The sequence below is a fragment of the Varroa jacobsoni genome, unplaced genomic scaffold (genome assembly GCF_002532875.2).
Source record: "Varroa jacobsoni isolate VJ856 unplaced genomic scaffold, vjacob_1.0 scaffold_663, whole genome shotgun sequence".
In the NCBI taxonomy this organism is placed as follows: Eukaryota; Metazoa; Arthropoda; class Arachnida; order Mesostigmata; family Varroidae; genus Varroa; species Varroa jacobsoni.
This window is the reverse complement of record NW_019213565.1, coordinates 310767-330533: the sequence shown is the minus strand read 5'-3', so window position 1 is coordinate 330533 and position 19767 is coordinate 310767. Positions and strand designations below refer to the sequence as shown.

The 19767-nt window shown below is 39.4% G+C and overlaps 3 protein-coding genes across 13 annotated transcripts; 2 read left to right on the top strand and 1 right to left on the bottom strand.

Moving 5' to 3' along the window:
* Positions 1-202: 202 nt before the first annotated feature.
* On the top strand, positions 203-8993 carry APP-BP1 (Nedd8-activating enzyme E1 regulatory subunit APP-BP1). Its single transcript, XM_022836691.2, has 10 exons — positions 203-752; positions 1562-1705; positions 3411-3534; positions 3804-4011; positions 4332-4486; positions 4712-4783; positions 5759-5908; positions 6211-6414; positions 6853-7193; positions 7507-8993. The coding sequence occupies exons 1-10, from the start codon at positions 622-624 to the stop codon at positions 7664-7666; spliced, it is 1689 nt and encodes a 562-aa protein (XP_022692426.1). The 5' UTR covers positions 203-621; the 3' UTR covers positions 7667-8993.
* Positions 8994-9867: 874 nt separating this feature from the next.
* On the top strand, positions 9868-15600 carry LOC111262458 (aladin). The gene is made up of 10 exons (XM_022836745.2): positions 9868-9997; positions 10826-10962; positions 11366-11659; positions 11999-12204; positions 12460-12658; positions 12816-12984; positions 13240-13408; positions 13561-13692; positions 14019-14097; positions 14741-15600. Exons 2-10 carry the CDS (start codon positions 10831-10833, stop codon positions 14885-14887), a joined length of 1527 nt encoding a protein of 508 aa, XP_022692480.1. The 5' UTR covers positions 9868-9997; positions 10826-10830; the 3' UTR covers positions 14888-15600.
* Positions 15601-16680: 1080 nt separating this feature from the next.
* On the bottom strand, positions 16681-19458 carry Snapin (SNAP associated protein). Of its 11 annotated transcripts, XM_086969114.1 has the most exons (7): positions 19325-19456; positions 18805-18956; positions 18434-18526; positions 18129-18277; positions 17679-17833; positions 17175-17248; positions 16681-16917 (listed from the first exon to the last, which is right to left on the bottom strand). In XM_086969114.1, the coding sequence occupies exons 5-7, from the start codon at positions 17787-17789 to the stop codon at positions 16746-16748; spliced, it is 357 nt and encodes a 118-aa protein (XP_086825240.1). In that variant the 5' UTR covers positions 17790-17833; positions 18129-18277; positions 18434-18526; positions 18805-18956; positions 19325-19456; the 3' UTR covers positions 16681-16745. The 11 variants fall into 11 exon arrangements, with proteins under 11 accessions (XP_086825240.1, XP_086825238.1, XP_086825241.1 ...); XM_086969112.1 differs by lacking the exon at positions 19325-19456 and having other exon boundaries at positions 18805-19189; XM_086969115.1 differs by lacking the exon at positions 19325-19456 and having other exon boundaries at positions 18129-18273; positions 18805-19009.
* Between the last annotated feature and the right edge of the window lie 309 nt (positions 19459-19767).

Genomic DNA, 19767 nt, shown 5'->3' with positions numbered 1-19767 from the left:
ACACCGTTAAAATCGTTCATGTATCGCCCTCATAATATCGACGGCCTCTCATCTTTCAAATAGCATGCGCCTTGATACCGCCGTCGCGAAAAGCGATTCTCTCTTAACTGAGAGAGAATGTTCGCGACACCGTAGACCTACGGTCTTCGAACTGGTAGTGCAGTGACTGAGTGGCCTTTAGCCACTGTGGACAGTCTAGCTGGCTCCAGCTTACGCAATAGAAAATATAGATGAACGTTAACAACTTTTGAAAGGCCTATGGTCAGTGACGGATTTTAAGAGGGGCTCGGGAATTGGAGGCTAACATTTCGGTCGTTTAGAGATTCAAAAGCACAAAAGTTTTGAGTGAGGATAAACTTTTCATGGAGAAGTAGAACGGTGTAAAGGTTCTTGGCGGGCGGAACAAAACTTCAATTCGCTTGTAACGACGACAACAAACGACAGCGCCATCTAACATCTGTTCGGTGGTCAGGAAAAATTTATACATGTGTGAAAGGCAGGGTGTATAGTGGCTTAATCGTCAAGTTTGTTTAAATTGGATAAAAACTCTGCTTCCTGATACATGTGAAACAGAGCATATGATTGTTCGTCCGAGTGTAGAAGTTATTTTTCCGGCAGTCAATGCTCACTTCGACGATTTGTTTTGATAAGAAAGAAAGGGCAGGTCCGATTCACAAGATGGCGTCCATGGCAAAGTATGAGACCCGTTCGCCGGATAATGAAAAAGCCAAAAAATACGATCGCCAGCTACGGTAGGTGCCGAGTTGATGATGGAGTCGGCATATCCAGCCTGGCTGGTTAATTAGCTTGACAGTAGAAAGCCATCAATATTAATTAGCAAAATTTACTCAAACCGAAACAAATTCAAATCTTACCCGAAAACTCTCCAGTTTGTTTCGATTCCCGGCAAATTTTTTTTATTTTTTAAGTTGATGGAATATATAACCGCGACACGTATTATTTTCGATATTATTAGAAAAATACGCATAATCAGGAATCGAAGCAGTGGATATACGAACTATGAGCGCGAAACATGTATTGACATTTTATACAATTTTTTTTCGTCGCTTAGGTGCTATCAACACTGTAATATATTGGTATAGAAAGTCATTCTATAAATCTTTAAAGGGTCGCTGTGTCTATTTGCGCTCACCGCACCGTGCATGCGAAAAACCGTTGTCAACGGAATGTAATCGAATTAAATGCATTTATTGAAAGTAAAACGTATACCTAAGATGCATGATTATTTTGACGATAGAAATTACTCGCATGCTTATTTTGACTATTAAGGTGTTTAAACTTATTTATTAGTTTCATGCGAATATCTCAGTCGGTACGCATAATTGATTTAATTTAACCAAACGATTAAATGAGATGCAAAAAAATTTATTTGAATCTATTTACGTTTTCAAAGTGCTTGTTGTGGATGCAGATAGTTTTCCTATTACATCTGAATTTAGCCTCATTAAAAATCATTTAGAAAAAAAAATTTCATGCTACTAATTTGAGTGTTGCGTAAGAATTAATTTTTACTTGTTTCCGTTCTTTGTCCATATTGCAGGCTGTGGGGCGACCACGGTCAGTTCCTTCTTGAAAATGCCCACGTCTGTCTCATCAATGCGACAGCTGTCGGAACTGAAACATTGAAAGGCTTAGTTCTACCTGGAGTGGGGAATTTCACTATCATAGATGGCCAATCTGTCAGGTAATTGTTTTAAAGAGCGATAAAATCGTACTAAAAATTTACAATATATAGACTCCTAGGCTAAGTGAAAAAAGTGCCTTTTTTTACAAAGAAATCGTCTGGCCTGGTTTGAGGATATGGTATAGGAAAACTAGTCGACGATCGAACTCTATAGTTCATATTCGGGTTAGTAAAAGTTTGACCCATCTTTGCGCGGAAAGCACCGCTTCTACTAACCACTAGATGGTCTGCTACATCTCAGCAATCAATTTTTTGCTTTAACGTCTGCCTGGCTGTCTGTCTGACCTTAGTAGAGTTTTAAACAATTATTTTAGGTCAGTAGAAAAAATGGTGATGGTTTTTGATGCAAGCATTTTGTATGGTGTACCTGGGTCATTTTCATCTGAAAAAAAAGGCTCGAAACGGCCTCTTGTAGTTTAAACGGTGTCACCCTTTTGTCATTTGTGCTGCAATAACAACTGCTATCATCTGGTATTTTGGTACGAATTTTGATACAAAAGAACAATGTTCAGAAAAACGTGGGTGTATATCGTTGTTAATTTATTCACTTTCAAGTAGCACTAAGTGCGAATCAACTAAGCCAATCATCCGCTGATGCATTGATTGTTATTAGGCTGTTACAAACAAATGCGGTGGCCTTTTAAATTGAGTCGGGCTAGTATGATCATTTTCCCAGAAGTATTCTCCCTTAAAGCCAGCGCTGTGACGGTTCCTTGATAGCCAGCTTCCTACCATTCGCGTTTCCATATTTAATTTTTTTATGGCTTTTCGAAGCCGATTGAGAGTGGGATAAGCTTACCCATCATCTTTTTAGGGCAATCCGTAATCACACCAACCAAGATTGTATGAAGAAGTCGGTTGAAGCTGATGTTGGAAACTCAATGTAGCCAGTAACTGAGGCTGCATTCATTGTTCCACTTTCGGCATGTATCTTATAATAGCAGATGATCCAGATATGGATTGCAAACATTCACGTCCAAACATACTCGAAGCTCCCACCGAATTAGATCTCTCTCTTTCTTTGTCTAGGATGACGCTATTTTCTCGTCTGGTCCCTCTTCGGTTAGCGGTAGAGATCGAATATATATCGAATAGTGCCATGTTTATAGAGACTGTATTCTCCTACAATACACCACACGCATTTACAACTGACCTGCAATCGATTCACGGTTTCCCATTCTTTACTCAGTTTTTCAGCATCTTGAGTACATGGGTTATAACATGTGAAATATGAATTTTGGCCGACAGGGCTGCAAACTATGTTTGCCTTCTGAACGCATTTCTATTGGAATAATCTCAATTGGTTTCCACTCACAGGTGTCTAAATGATTGGAATATTCACCAAACAAATTTACTCTGTTAGAAGCGTGTAGCTCAACGGTTCGGTTTAAAATCCTCTATCTGTTAAACATAGCAAAATATTCTGTTGTCTCACTTCTTCGCTAGCCAAAAATATGCATTTTTTTAGTTCTACAGTAAAAAAGAATATTACCCGGATCGCGACGATATTTTTCAAAATAGTGCCGCGTCTCGAAAAAACGCTCAAGTATGTTGTTCTAATCTTCAATGAAGTTTGTGTTACAGCCTGCGTCCCGATTTAAACCCCCAACCAATATTTGTCTATTCATAACTATTGACTTCAAAATTGTTCACTTTAAAGTCACTTTGAAATTGTTAATATTATTATGATTAACTGGTATTACAGTGGCGAAGATGTGGGCAAAAATTTCTTCCTAACGAAAGACTGTATCGGCTTAAACCGTGGCGAAGCAGCCTGCAAGTTACTTCAAGAACTCAACCCCCACGTGCGAGGTCACGTTATTGATGAGGTTGGTCCGATTTGTCTTTGCGGCGCCTCAAAGGGTTGCACTAGTTAAAGCACGAATTTGAAGAGAATATCATGGAGATGTCTGTTTTATTTATACTTTAATTAATTAACATTATCCTATAAAGTTTGACCTCGGTTGTGTCGTATCAGCTTTTTATTTAAGAAATATGTTATACAAAAAAGATAGATTTTTACCTCAAATCGAAGTGTGCGTGATTAACAAAAAAGAAACGTAGGAAAATAAATTCGTATGTTCGCGCTCCTTCTCAGGACTGTGAGAGTCTTTTGTCGACGAACCCCGAGGAGTTTTCCAGATTCACTGTGGTCGTTGCTACTGGTCTCTCTGAATCTACTCTGGTCAAGCTGAGTCGTCGGCTTCACGAAATCGGTGTTCCTCTGCTGGTTTGCCGAGCCTATGGTCAAATTGGCTATTTACGGCTGCAGACCCCGGAACACACCATTGTCGAAGTTCGACCAGGTTAGCAATGCACATAAATATGCCCGATGTTTTTATTTCGACATTTACTGTTTAGGGGGGTAATCCCTTACAGTTAACTGTAAAAATTTAGATGTTATAGAATGTACATACTCTACAATATGCTACCCTAGACCTTTCGTGACGTTATCTGTTAAGTTTACAATTATTTTTCTCTCATTTCTCTCATATTTTCATATACAAATCTCTTTGGCAAAAAGACGTTCACCATCAACTAATCTTTCGCTAAAACACTGTTGCTGCGTCTTGTATTTTTGGCACCCTTTAAACTTTTCTACTGCGAACTTGCTTAATATTTACAGATAATGACTTCGACGACCTTCGGATATCGGCTCCTTTTGCTGGACTTCGAGAGTACGTCGATTCCGTGAAACTCGAACAGCTCGATAAAGCCAAGCACGCTCATATTCCTTATATTGTAATTTTGCTTAAGGCTCTCGATCGTTGGCAAGAAAAAGTAAGGAAGGAGCAACTCTAATAAAAGAACAGGTGTTGAGAATTTATAGAATGAGCTAACAATTAGGAAATGGCAGTTGCATGCAAGCATTTTTATAGAACTATCGGTGTTATGGGACGTCATTAATGAGCTCACAGGTCGCCTCTGACTGTAGAACCCTCTAGTACCATGTAAACGCTTAAAACTAAACGAAAAACAGAAATAGATGACTGTCGGTTTTTTCAGAATGGAACTGACCAACTACCTTCGGCTAGAGATAAAGAGTTCAAAGAAATCGTCAATTCAATGAGGTTTAAGGTGAGTAATTTTAAAAACAAAGAAGATACTGGCTGGCATATCTGTTTACTCTTTTTTACGTTGATTGTTCCAAGTTGGATTTTTCAACCGTTCAACTGTTTGCGAACCATTTTACGGACCGCTATATAGTGATATTATCACTTGAGATTCTGTACTACTGTATACATATATTCAGGCTAAGATGGCATCTGCTCGTAGCTAGATGACGTATGGTACGTGCATTCGCTGCTATTTGTGGCACTAAAAAAAACCATGTCTTTTTAGAACAACTTCACAAGCTCCTCTCGGTTGAAATGGTAGGATCGATTTCGGAATATGGACAAAGAATAGCTGTTACCAAACGTCTTCGAATAAACAATAACGGCAAGACATGACAGCAAATCTGCTGGAAGAACCGCTTAAGTAAATGAGAAAAGCTCAAAAGTGAATTTTCACTGGTCTTCGTATTTGAATTTTACTAACAGCAAAATTTCACGTGGTGTTGGATACCTCGACTTTTTTTTGGTCCAGTAGCAGGCTGTTCCTTACAATTGCTACTAAAGATATGCGTCGTGAATACTTTTTTAGTTTTTGGAAAGGCTATAATTCTTTTTAATGAAGATTACCCGCGACAGATATACTCTTAGGTTTCATAAAAATCACATCTAAAAAACATATATTTTTAATTAATGAACAACAATTTTGCGATTTTGCAAACAACTGGGCGATGGAGACCCAGACAAACCGAATATTATGTCCAGGTATACATTTGTCGTTTAATTGACGTGAGAAATAACGGCAACTTTGTACATAGTAGCCAATGTTAAATGCTTATATTTACATTTGACTAAATCGTATAATTTCACTACCCTGGTTCCGGCTGAACTGCATAATTTCACCTATGCCTTGTTTATTAATATTACTACTATTATTGTCAAAGTTTACCTTGTATCCTCTAACAGACCGAATGATGTCGCGCAAATGTTTTATCCTTAGCCAAAGCCCGATGACGACATACCTCATGTCGAACCTCTAAATTTCGATCAGGCCTTAAAGTCACTGGGACGAGCATTGCGTCCCCTTCAAGTTCCCGTAGAAATAAAGACCTTGTTTAAGGATCCTGCGTGTGAAAACCTGACTCCAGAGGTATGTCTAGACATGTTAAAAAAAAGCTATGCATACTTCCAGATAGGCCCAAACCTATTTTAACGAAGTAAAAGTACCAGGAAAATGTGTTAATTTATGCTGCAACTCTCAGAGCCATTGTTGTGATACGAGCTTCCAGTTAATAATAAACAGATGTGTGTAGTTGTCGTACATCGTAAATGTATAGATATATCTTGTTGTGGGACTGCAATATTATTATTGAAAGCTATATTTTGTGAACGAACACCAACATCGCGATACTGGTCATTTATTGTTCGGGTACATTCTGTTTACCCTTACAGAGCTCACCATTTTGGATCATGGTGCACGCCTTGCGAGAGTTTGTCAGTTCACATGGCTATTTGCCGCTTCGAGGTGCAATACCAGATATGGTATCAGATACTGACAGTTACGTTGAACTGGCTAACATTTACAAACGTGAGGCGGATGCGCACGTCGAGGAAGTTTGGAAAATGGTGGGAGACCTGATAACGGAATTAGGGAAGGTTCGTTCACTCTTTCTTTCTGCAACAGCAATTGCAGAATAATCTTTCAATTCAAAGCAAGTTCCACAATTAAGCCTTAATACATATACGGATGACCTGGAAGAAATAGTCATGGGTGCTCCAGTTGTGTGTATATGCATATATGCTATACCTATTAAATTTTAATTATTACCCAGGTCCTCATTGTTTTAGAAGTCTGCATTCGTAAATTGTAACGTGTTTGACACCGACGTAATTTAGCATTAGGCAACTAACGAAACTAAGTTAAGTCTTTATCATGGCAACATGGTCATCCTAAATATCGTTTACCCCATCTTAATTATTCCACTTGCTCTTTTCACTATACATATGTAGTGTAGTGTTTATAAAAATACACCTATATTGTAAGCTCTCTCTGCTGTTTTTCCTCTAACGTGTTGACCTATGGCGACGTTTCAGCCACAAAATACAATATGTGAGCAAGACGTCCGGCTTCTATGTAAGAATGCTCATACTTTGGCAGTTATCCGGACGCGGCCAATTTTTGAGGAACTAGAAACGCCCAACGCGCAGTACGTCTCACAGAAGTTGCAGGATACCAGCTTAGTGGAAGAGCCTGATATCATCTACTATATCTTATTGCGAGCTGTTGACAGATTTTATGAGGAATTCCGACGTTATCCTGGTTTCTTCCGAGATGAGCTGGAAACAGACATTCATAAGCTGAAGGCAATCTTCAGTCGACTCGTGCAGGAGTGGGGTGTCGGCCCCCTCAGCAAGGATGATCTTATACATGAAATGTAAGTAGAAAATTATTAAATCGATGTAAGCCTATGTATACAATTAGTGCTGACATGATATAAATGCAAAATTTGATTGTTAGAATGTTTGTCGATGAAACATAGTTTCTAAATCGACAACTTTCTTCCAGTAGAACAAATTGGTTTCGCATCATTTTCAAGTGCAAAATTATCACTCAGGTATTGATTTGTGCGCATCTAGGTCTAATCAGTTCTATTCTTACGGCGGAAACGTTTTTTAGGCCAACTGCCGGCGTCTTTTTTGCTTGAATGAAACTGCATTTGCGGTATACATATTACACTACTATTTCAGGTGTCGTTTCGGGGCGTCTGAACTTCATACTATCGCCTCCGTTATGGGTGGTTGCGCAGCTCAGGAGGTCATTAAAATCATTACGCATCAATATGTGCCGATTAACAACACGTACGTCTTCAACGGAATAACTTGCACGTCGGAAACCTATGAGCTTTAAGCTAGGTCAGACTGCAATCATTCGCATTCTTTTTTTATGACAAGATCTGACCTGGACATGCACGCCCATTTATACAAAAATGGGTGTGCTATATATATATATATATATAGCGCAGATTTTATGGTGGTCAGGGTGGGTCAAGCTAAGCATGCAGTAGAAATTTTTCATCAAAAATCATTTCATATTTGGGAAGCAGGACTTCGCGAGCGAAAAAGAAAGAACAAAACGAATAGATATAATAGATTAGCTCCTATCAACTTATTACAAAGAAAACAGTAATGAACGTCTCTTGCGCGTTTGCATCGCTTAACATGTTTATTTGGTTGGCTTAACTTTGCTCCAGAACATCATCTATCAATTAGTTTGCAGAAAGAAAGCATTTACAAGTTTAGCCTGGTTTTTCATGCTAGCTACATCCCAAGTTACTAAGATAAAGGTAAGTTAAATAAATAAAGATAAAAGCAAGGGGCTTTTATATATATATGGTATAAATGGAGTATTCTCGAAAGTTACACCTATGTAAATGTCGTTAAGTTTCTTAACGTTTTCTTGCATGCGACACGTACGTGGTAATTTTCATTAGTTGACCATGATGGCAGTAACAAATTGTAAAGGTATTTAAAACAGGCAAATTACGAAGATACCAACGTTCTTGGGTGTTCTTTACAGCTGCCAGAAATGCGTTTCATATACCTGTCAAAAAGCGCACTGTCTGTACGAATGCAAACAGAACTAACGCATGCTAAGGGCCTGTTTGAGTAATCAATGTGTATATATATCTTGTTCAACAAATCAAGAACGCTGTAGATGTAACGATAACACTGTAATAAAAATAAAAAAATAAACTTTTGTCATTTTTTTATATAACGTGTCCCAACGTGCACCTTTATCTCCGCCAATTCTCTATCTCTGCTGTGCTGCCAATTCGTCTGGTTGAACGATGCTTCGAAAACATCTTTCGCACCAATGCAAACTAATATCTTATATTTTACGTGGCAGTACATTCGCATTTGGGCGATACTTGCATGTCATATTATACCCCGATAATTGGCGATGGCGCAGCCTGAATTGAAAATGAAAAATTAGTATTGTGAATTACAGTTCTGTACAGTTAGAAGTCACCGTCTAATTATTGTCAGTTTTAAAGTAAAGAAAAAAGGAGAAGCGCTCAAAGCTCATTTATACTATTATCATCAATAAGAGGTTGGCGGCATGTCAACGCGTTTATCAAAAACGGCCGCTGTGAACAATGTTGTAAAATCGTTCGTTTGGAAAACAAATATAAAATTGGAGGGCGCGCACTTCGCAGCGACCCTCCTAGCTGTGACCCACAGCCTTTTCATTTTGTAGATAACACCCCTCGGACGGGGGGATAGAGAGCTCGAACCATTTCGGTTGCCCTCTGTAGAGGTTCATCGGCCGTCTCATGTATCCTTTTCCTTAAGGTCATTCCCTGAACAATAATCGCCCAGAGGCCCGGGTTTCTGGGTGTATAGACAGTACTCAGGTAGTCACCGACATCGAGATCACTCTTGCGGGGGGGGGGAACAGACGGGCTCTCGACATTTTTAGGAGCCAGCGTGGTCCAGGCAGAACTGCGAGCTCTCTCCTTACACTTAAGGAGTTTCTAATGGCGCCGCAGGCTAGGCCCACACAACCGGCAGCGTGACAGGCCTGATACCTGTGTCCCCGAAGGGACAGTATTGGAGGGAAGGTCGCCATGTTATATAGGCTAGTCAGCTGGGCCGAGCACGGGGTATTGGCGCGAACGAAAAGAAATAGCAAGTTATTTTATGGTTTAGACATTTCGATACAGGTGTTGACTACAGAAGGCATGTGCCCTCGGTGCCAAGTGGTTTTATAATGTGAGCGTAAACAGCGGACTTTAGAAATCTTAATCGCATATCATTTTTCGGCAAAAATTTTCTGTTGTGGGCGGGGCACAGAAAGCTTCTATGATCGGCGTATGCGCTCACAATTGAACACTAGTAAATATAGAAGTTCGGTGTAAAATATTCAAACGTTATATTGTATATATATAAAAAAAAAGCATAGCGCTTTATGAATTATCACAATATTTTACAAACATGAAAAGCTAATAAATAGTTACGTGAATAAAATCCGCGTAGTAGTGGAACGAGAGGCTTATGAATTTCTCCAGATCTTGTGTCTGTATTGCATTTGAGTATGGCGCGCGAAATCGTCTTGTTTAGAATTCGGCGGTCTTTGATGGTTTCGTAATGAGAACCACAACAGCTCAGTTTGACGGACACTTTTTGTGAAGAGTATACCGTGTGAATATTTGTGTCTGAAAAATAATCTAATCAGAAGGCAAGTGACTAAATGCTTGATAGTATTATAAATTTTTCTATAGCATTCGGAGTGGGCCAACAAGTCTCAACATTTCACTAAACATCCTGTTGGTCAATTGTCGAAACTAGTTGCGAAATTGTAATTTTCTATTGTGTCTATGTTTTTGCCAAGTGTTTTTCTGCCAGTATGTTATTGATGATATATAGCAAATAGAGTGTCGTTTAATTTTAGCGCAAGTAAAAGTGATACATATTTATCTGTTTTACATATTCTTTGAGATGCAAATATTTACATTTATTTTCAAATATTTCGAATATGGATTGCTTATAAATCGATCCTTTTCGAAAGATTCAAGTACTGTCGGCGATACATTTCTTGGAATTACACATTGATGTAAGTAAGAACGATGTGAGTTCTCTTGCCGAATTGCGGTCAAAGGAACGTTCGACAAACACAAGTGTGATAATTATTGTACGGAATTGTCAATTACTCATGTACTTGAGGGAACATAACGTTGTTATTAGTTAGTAGTGTTTTTTTATTAATGGTGACTAAATAACTGTACGATTGACTGCTAATCGTGCTTTAAAGGCAGCTTGCAATTGAATGATGTCTTGAAGAGTGGAAGTGCGTGGGTGTTATACTTCATATAGCGATCTGTAAATGAAGTGATTCCGTATTGGCTTGTTGCCTATACAAATCTTTGGGCGTATACCAATAGGAATATGTGGCTGTGTTGCCGAAGATGCTGAACAAGCTTGTGCCACTAACTGGCAAGTATTATCCTTCCGCCTCAGGACAAAAGATCTAAACTCATCTGTGTTGCTTTACTGTCGTGTTGTACAGACACAATGCGGGTCTATTCTCTTGCTGAATTTCCCCCACCACCTGCGTTGGGCAAAGTGACCTTGGAAGAGTCCGATGGCCTCGTTTACAGCGAAAAGGAATCACCTGATGTTCTACGTGTATTTCAAGCCGATGTGGTATATATTACATCAAAGTGAATATAGGGTATAGTAGTAGGTTTTTCGGGGCATACATTGGCGTGCAGGCACCATTTTTTTTAATAGCTCTTCAAAATATAACCGATCAGTAGTAAAACTAATTATAGTAGTCGAATGCGGGTCAAATACAGATGTAGGACGAAGACCTATAAATAATACAAAGCTGTGCTTTCACAAGGACATCTACATTTTTTATTTAACTGATTTTGGAAAATTAGAATTTAGAATACAAGAACCAACATGCCTGTCCCTATGCTCAAATTCCGTTCATCAATAAACTTTTCGAAACCCTAGTGTATTATAACAGTAATATGAACTCATGATGATTACTACGATATCCCTCAATCTAACATGACACTTCCGGTCTGCCATTTAACTGGAGTTCCCCGAGTTGACGTTCATACGTATCCAAGATGAATTGGCTAGGCCTTCGTCAACAATATCAATGTCTGCGAAAAGCTGCATTCTTCGTCAACAGCCAAGTGACCAATGGGCCCAACTCTGTGAAGCATACGTCGACCACGGTCTTTATGGCCTTCTTGATCATCTGTCAACAGCTGAAACGACCGCTCCACTAAGCGTTATGGCGGCGCCCGCGCGTCTCTCTTTGAAATGCTACCACTGCGCTGGTCGAGTATACACGTTCCTCAGAGGGCTTCTTTTCCCACAACTTCAGGTAGCCACACTTGCCAGTGAGCGATAGACAGGATAAAACACCCGCTATTGATATAGTTTCTAATCATTTTGATAGCATGTTGCGAACAAGCTCTCAACGAAACAGGTTATTCCCAATTATTTTGAGGGAAATTAAGTGGCTAAAAGTGCGATTTTTCAGCAAGGTCTACATTACGTGTCAGGCTGCAAGAAAATGATGTGCATAAAGTTATCACCCTACTCTGCTGCATACTGTCATTAAAATGAATGACCCACTTTTGTCAAAGGTTAGGCAGTTAGATGCGAATTCAAATACAATCTTACATATTTCTTCACATTTGTTTGCGCTTCTATTCGCCAGCTATCTCCGGAGGAGATTTGCTCGAAATATTCAGAGGTAGCCAACTGGCGTTCCGGGAACGTACGTGCATTGGCATGGCACCCTGGGGCGAAAAAGCTAGCAATCGCCCTACGAAACGACTCGGTCATCTTGTATACTAAAAACTCCGCGATCAGCTCGGAGTTAAAACATCCCAAACAGAAGAACGTTACCTGCGTCGCTTTCAGGTAAGAAATTTTTTTTTGCGTTTGAGTCAAGGTGGGTCAACCGAGAAACTGAGTAATAAACATGTTAACAAACGATGGAAGCAAACCAATATCGTGTTTGTTATTGTGTAACTATATACACAATAGCGTTCCGTAAGCACCTTGATTCCCCTTATTTGTGCGGTGCTTTGTTTCGACTCGGTGTTCACGTTTGACGAGGTTCCTATGGAATACTTTCGTTCATGTATTTTGGCTCTTCGTTTTAAATACTTGCAGACCGTTCAGTGGCTCGCATATCGCGGTCGGTTGTGAGACGGGTTTGCTGTTGTGGAACATTCCGGCCGCGATCGTCGTGAAAACTCCTACCATGCATTCAGCCACGCAATTTCTCCCGGGAACCCTAATCAGTTCCGTAGCTTGGCATCCCGCCGGAAGTCTTCTGGCAGTGTGCTCGGCTCGTTTTGGTGATATAAATGTAAGACCACTGTTTGGTTAGAATGTCATTCGATGTACTGCAAGTGATAGGAGAACGAAATAGCGACGGGGTGTGTTACGATAAATTCCCACCTCGAATCCATCTCGAAAGGATTTAAGTGTTTTTAACTAATTTATTGGATTATGAATATTTGCAGGTATTTGACGTTGCAACTGGGGAAGCTGTTCCTTTGACGACGTTTTCGCTTTTACCATCGGCTCATTTACTGCGATGGTCTCGGGACGGTTTCCGGATTTTCGCCGCATGTCCGAACGGCGGGTTCAACATCTGGCAAGGAAGTCCCGTATGGGATGCGCAAAGATACAGTAAGTCAGTTATCTCCAGAAGAATACGTTTTTAGTTATGTGTTAACGTGTAGTTTCCGTGTAGTTTCTTTATTAGATGTTTCGAGTTGTTTTGTATTGCAGTTAAAAATGGGAGCTTCCTGAAGTTACCTCTGCATTATGACAAAAGCACAAATATTTTATCCGGCCTTCATAATTGAAGTATCAATCGGCGACGATCTCCACCCGTGTTGTCTTTCTTTCTCTTTCATGCCTTACTGCTATGGTTGTTTCCAGCATCGAAAGTTGTTACGACGGGATGCTGGAGTTACGATGGATGTCAGCTCTTATTTACGGTTGAAGGCGATCCTAGCGTTTATCAACTCAGTCTTAACCCTGTTGGAGAACCGATGGCCGCGATACCCAGGCCGCGTGCTATCATCAGTCTTGACGGCCATCCTGATGGGTTAGTACATTGTGGAAATGCGACGAAGACATTTTTTCGCATAGCGACAAGCATTTTGTTGGTCTTTGTACTTGTGGTTCCTGATACTTTTTCTTCAAATGGCTATGTACTTGTTGTTCCTGTCACTTTTTCTTTAAACGGCTATCTTGCAGAATTTCGGGAGAGGTTTCAATCATGGAGTGGGAGCGCAACTGCCAAAGGCTAGCAATTGCTTTCAAGCATCCCTCAAATTTGATTGCTATCTTCTCAACAAAGATCAAACCATTGTTCGATATCAAACCACTGTAAGTATAGTGTCATCGTTCCCGTATTTACTGAAACTGACATTTAAGCAATTACTGTCTTAATTTGCTGGGTGGCCGCGAAACATGTCAATGCAGGCATGTTAAGACAGCTGTTCCAACAAATTTTAGTCGACCTTTGAACCTTAGTGAAGGTGTGTACGTGTGTACAATTGACTGTCATGTGACGTCTCTAGCTTTGCGCACAGTAAGGTATAGCCCTTTAACCACAAAACTTATTCTCTTTTTATCTGCACCGGGATATACCATAATGACAAGCAAGATTTTTTTAATTTTTTTAATTTTCTTTTTTTAATTTATATTTTTAGAGGTTTCTTCCGTGGACCGTCTTCTCCCGAAGCGATGAAGTTCTGCGAGGACCAACAAGAGGGCGGGATCCTCACTGTCGTACGTAGTTTGCTTGTCTTTTTCTCTCTGGCTCTCTTATATATTATATCCTGTATGTCAATTGGTGATGAATGAAGTAAAAGGTCTGAGTCAAAGGTTTCCGCTCGAGCTGTGGGCGTACGCTCAGCCGCTGCTGTGTCAACTTAACAAAAGAAAGCACTACTTGTTAAGCTATTTTGCAGTGGACAATATTATGAACATTTTTTAGTAGGCACTTGATCCAATCCCGGTTTTACTAGGATTTAGGTATTATTGAAGGACAGACAAACCTACTGTGCTTCCTGGCCACTAGCAAAGTGCAACAGAATAATGTGCTGGCGCAACAGGCAATTTTGCATGTTGTGCCTGAACTGAGAGTACCCTCCAGCTCGAGTGGAGAATCTGTTGATATCATATGATCAAAACTGCAACCTGATCATAAAAACATTTAAATAAAAATTTTGAATGAAGACTCATGTTTCGGTAAGTGTGTATACTAATTTCTGTTTTTATCTTTGGTAATACGCGCTCCCTGTGACGATGGGTACATCAAACAACGATTGCATCCGTTGTCATCGATTCTAATAATCGCGAAAATCCATAAACCTGTTCCACATCTTCGTCTATATTCTACGCCTGTGGTCGGCGACGCGTTTTCATGAAGTGCTGGTCGAGCGGGCAAGTTCAACACATTCCAATGCACTTTGAAGTGCCTGCAGGGGACCGTTCAATTGTCCTCAGTCGGGCTGCCGTCGGCGAACTCAGTGGCGACTTTTCCAACGAATCTCCCCAGCAGTCACAACTATATTAAAGTGGACTTTTTAGATAATTGGTATAGCCGTGGCAGATTTGATTGGGTAAGGGTGGATGAGTAGAATGAATATTTGCACGCTGAAATTTACGAATTATTCCGATGGGCTAACCTTATCCGTGTTGCAAACCGCTGTGAATAATGGACAGTTCGTTATAAATGCTAACAAAGAAAGCCTTGTTATCGTTACCAACGGTACGATACTTGTAACTTTTAAATATTCAGGTACAACAGGTTTCGAAAATCGGAAAAATATCACTATTGTACATCTCTGAACATGTTTCGTAAGTAATACAGGTACTTAATCGTTTCGGTATTTGAAATAGGTTAGTTTAGCTGTAGCTGAAGAGATCAACGGAGTATATCTAGTTTTAAGGAACGAGTAAACGACGTTGAACTAAATGGAATGCATGCGTATAGGCCTGACAAGTCATAGCAGGTCAACTCGGGAATTCGACTACATGTCGATAATGAGTAGAACGAACGAAAATTGTATGTATGAACCTCACATCATGAAGTGGATGTCGAAGGATGCTTGAGAGCGTAATTTTCGGTTGTTTGCTGTTTAGCCTTATGATAAGGAAAAGGTTACGCATGTTAAATAAGGTTATCTAGTGCAAGTTATGGCATTATTTTATACATGTTTTTGTACACCATGTAAATACAGAAAAAAAGACGTATTTTATATAAATAAAAGTACGGAATGAATACAATTGTTCTTTATTTATGAAAAGAATTGTTTAATTCTTTATTGCTTCAATATATATATATATATATATATATATATATATATATATATATATATATACATATATATGTATATATATATATACATATATATATGTATTATATATATACTTGTTCTTGTGGTCCTCTCTGATGTTAACAGACACGTTTGTTGATAACGCGTTCAAATGTGCTCATTCGTAGTAGCAAGTATTTGGTACCGGTTCTACTGGACTTTTGGTTTTTGGTTTCGTTGTATTAAAGCAGGGCGCAATAGGTTAAAAGAGGTTCGCCACTCGCCAAACTCATATATACGGCGAAATATCACGCGATGTTTATTAGTCTTCAGTGCAGTATGCGTGATGTTCGGCGACCATCCTCGAAGCCGGCGACACAGATGTGACCCGTGTTTCATTTTTCATTTGTTCTTGTGCTATTGGGCTAGACTATCGCACGTAGTCTACGTCGTCTATGCGATGTTATAATGAAAAACTTAGCCCTTTGACAGCTACCGTTGCGATACAGGAAATCAATGTCACGAAGCGAGATTAAAGCTGTAAACACTACTTTCGAACAGAAGCATTTAGCTAGTTTTTCGTAAAGGAACATGTAATCACATGACAGTGCGAACTGCCTGGTAAATATCGTGGTTACGGACTGCAAAGAAACCAAATATCTACTTACGGGGAAGAACAGTATTCAAACACAGCTTCATACAGCATAAATCACGGACGTCATTATATTTTTTGTATGCATCAGAGTCTGTTTATAGCTGATGGCACTAACAAATTTTACGAATATAAAAAACGAGTTCTCCGCAAAATCAATTATTTTATAGTATTTGATAATAGGGTTACAGAATTATAGGATTTGATCGTGCGTTTCTATCGGGCGGTCAAGTTGTTATTTTTTACTACGGGTTATCTTCAACCTATAGTACAGTGACGACACTGTACTAGCGACAATGCCACTGTGAACACAACGGCGTAGCAATAGGAGTCCCATGTTCATGTAAGCTTGGCCGAGTCACAGCTAAATGACAATTTTTTTGAGCAAACGGAACGCCATTTCTTCGTTATAAGACATTTGTTTGCGTTTTATTTTCGTTTGCTTAATTATAACGAGAGGCCAACTACAAAGCACCCGTTTCTAGCTGAACTTGATATTTAGCTGTGTTTCTTCGAATATTCTCTTGCAACTTATACGCCCTCTCTTGAGTCGCTTGAAGAACCGAGTTGACAACGATAATTTTTCGCTTTGCCACGAGTAACTTCTTGATGTATGAATCGAGTAATGGCGAGGCTCTAAAATTGACCAACAATATATAAATTGCGATCAGACATGTATAGTTACGAAATCTCTTCGCTAACCAGACCACAAGTCTAATAGGTCGTGTAGAAAATGCTTATCCCATCCAACACATCACGCAAATTAATAATGTAACCAGGGAAAAAACGCTGAACTGTAGCATGAGATATAGAATCTATCCAAAATTTCAACCATAACGTAAGCCTTTCAGAATTGTAATGCCAATCATAACTGGATCTACGGGAACAGTTACCTTGTACAATCTGTGATTCTTCGAAGCTCCACTGATAGAGCATCGATTTGTTCTCCGAGGAGTTGCTGTGATTTCTGGAAAGGTGAGAAATTTACTCCGAAGATCTGCTCTCATACATTTGAGTTATGAATCACTAATTAATTGCTAGTCAGGAATTGGACTCGATTACTAATGATTATTATTATAAAGCTTAATTACTAACAACATCATTACGACTTTATTCAAAATAAGCGCTCACTGAGGCAAAATTTCAACGAATTTTGCTTTCATATTTTATACGGTATCATTCCTGCGGCAACAGTATTCCACGCGGTTTTACTCATTGATTAAAAAGCTTAACAAAAAGTCCGATTCTACTGCCTTAGCAAAACATTGCTTCAGGAGGCTAGAGGTCCTTATCAGCATGAAACATTACGGGCTTACTATGCCCAACTTAGACCACCTCATATTTTCATATCAGGTTTAAATAGGCCGTAAATACCGTCACATGAATGTCATCTTTACCTGTGTTTCTGAAACTTGATGTTCGAGCTGCGCAATGCAGGGTGTCAATAAGGCCGTTAGTCCTTCCGTGAGTGCATTCACGTTTTCGCCGCTTTGGTCTGAATTCGACATCTTAAATGTCAAAACGCCGTTCGTCGGATTAATCTAATCGTTACCTGTTGAAATAGAAATGAAGTGTATAAAAAAATACGAACCCTGTCAAAGCGACTAAGAAATAAGAGTGGTTATAAAAAAAGAAAATAATTCCTTCAAACCAGAGCAATCCTTCAATATTTAATACAAGAAAAGACATTGCATCAAACAACGCGGATCTCCCAATGTCAAATACCGCATCTTGGTGTTGTTTATGTGCTGTGTGTACTTGTTATACATTTAGCTGTTATTATTTTTATCATAATTGTATTATATAAAACAGCTACTAAGCAAATGTTTACTTATGTAGGTACGCACATAGTGTATCTAAGTTTCATGTCCAGTACTGCCTTAGGCCTTCACACGGTTGGTTCCTGATGTGAAACAAACTGCACCTACTTCACGTTTCAAGCTTAGACTACCTCCATGTCAATCGATAGGGAAACACCGTATTAGTCTTCGCCTGCCTAGCAAACAAAAATATGGATACAATATGTAAATGTGAAGTAGACACGAAGCAGCTATATGACAGAATAATTGTACCCTACACATTTTGTTAATCGTTCCAAGCGTTGGCATATGCCAAAGAAGTGCTCACGTATGACGATCAGGAGGACCCTCACCAGCTATTGTAATCCTCTCCAGAAGCTCACAAGCCTATCGTGAAGAACACGTAGGGTTCGAAGTGATCTGTACAGGATTGCCTGCAGAATTTCCTGTTTTATAAAGTAAACTAACGCTAGTGGCAGCAAGGTATATAGTTGCTTGCATAATTAATAATTAAGTGCCTTTTGTGATATTCTCGTAAGGCCTGCGCATACGACAATTTAGCACTTTGTCAACTCCAACGGATTTGGACAGCGGCAAGCGTGTGCATCTCTGTACTGGAATCTATTCAGGATTTTTTTTTTATATAAGCAGGTTTCGGGTAGATTCATGGCATGAGCGAGCCAATGGGCAACATTAGGTGTTAACATCAACGATCCTGCAGTACCTTTTTGTGAACGGTTAGGATTGTTCAGTGGTGGGCAGTGGCTTCTACGGAGGTAAAATACTGAGCCTCACATGAAGTAGGTCTTGCGTCTTCAAATCAAGATGCCCAACAAGGAACGCCTGGCCAAATATCATCCTTCGTCTCAAAGCAGACTCAAACAAAACGACAGAATATCCGCTAACGACAATTACAAGAATCCTAGTTGCTATATAACACACGTATTATAGTTAAACAAGCTGAAGGCCGTTCGTCAGTATACGAATTCATAATCTCTAATATTCTGAGGTCCATTTTCCTTTATCACAAATTTCTTATTAAGGATATAATCAGCGTTCATAAGCTGTGATCATATACCCTTCATTATTTACATTATGGACCCATTCTAACTATACCGTCTTACAACGACTGTGTGCACCGGAGAATTTCACAGGATTTAGGTAGTCTGCGGACAAGCTTTTCTATAACAAAATTTACTATTCTGATTAGAAACCGAGGAGTGGATTTATAAACAGGGACTAACTGTGTAATTATTAGTAGCCTTGTTACACTAGTTAAGGCGCTTTCTTAAACACCACTCAATTCAAATAACTAGACATTCGAAAAACCACGTTCGAACTTTGACAGCCCTCGGCGAATCTATAAACAAAGCTAATGTTGTGTTTAGACTTGAGTGGTGGCGGAATGATATTGAGAAAGGCTGGCCCCAAAAAGGAAGTAGATCCGTGTAACTAAAATTTTGTTATAGTCAGCACTTAAGCGTTATGGTTCTCGTGCATAAGAAGAGGTGCTCAGTATTTATATAAAATACTGGAGTATAATAATTAAGACTAATAATAATTAAAAAAGAGCACTAATTATATAGTGCAATCTTCGATCTATCAAGAAAAGCTTGATGTTAGACGCCTCGTATTAAAAATTTGAATATTTGGGGGTAAGAATATTTAGGGCATAGTAATACCAGCC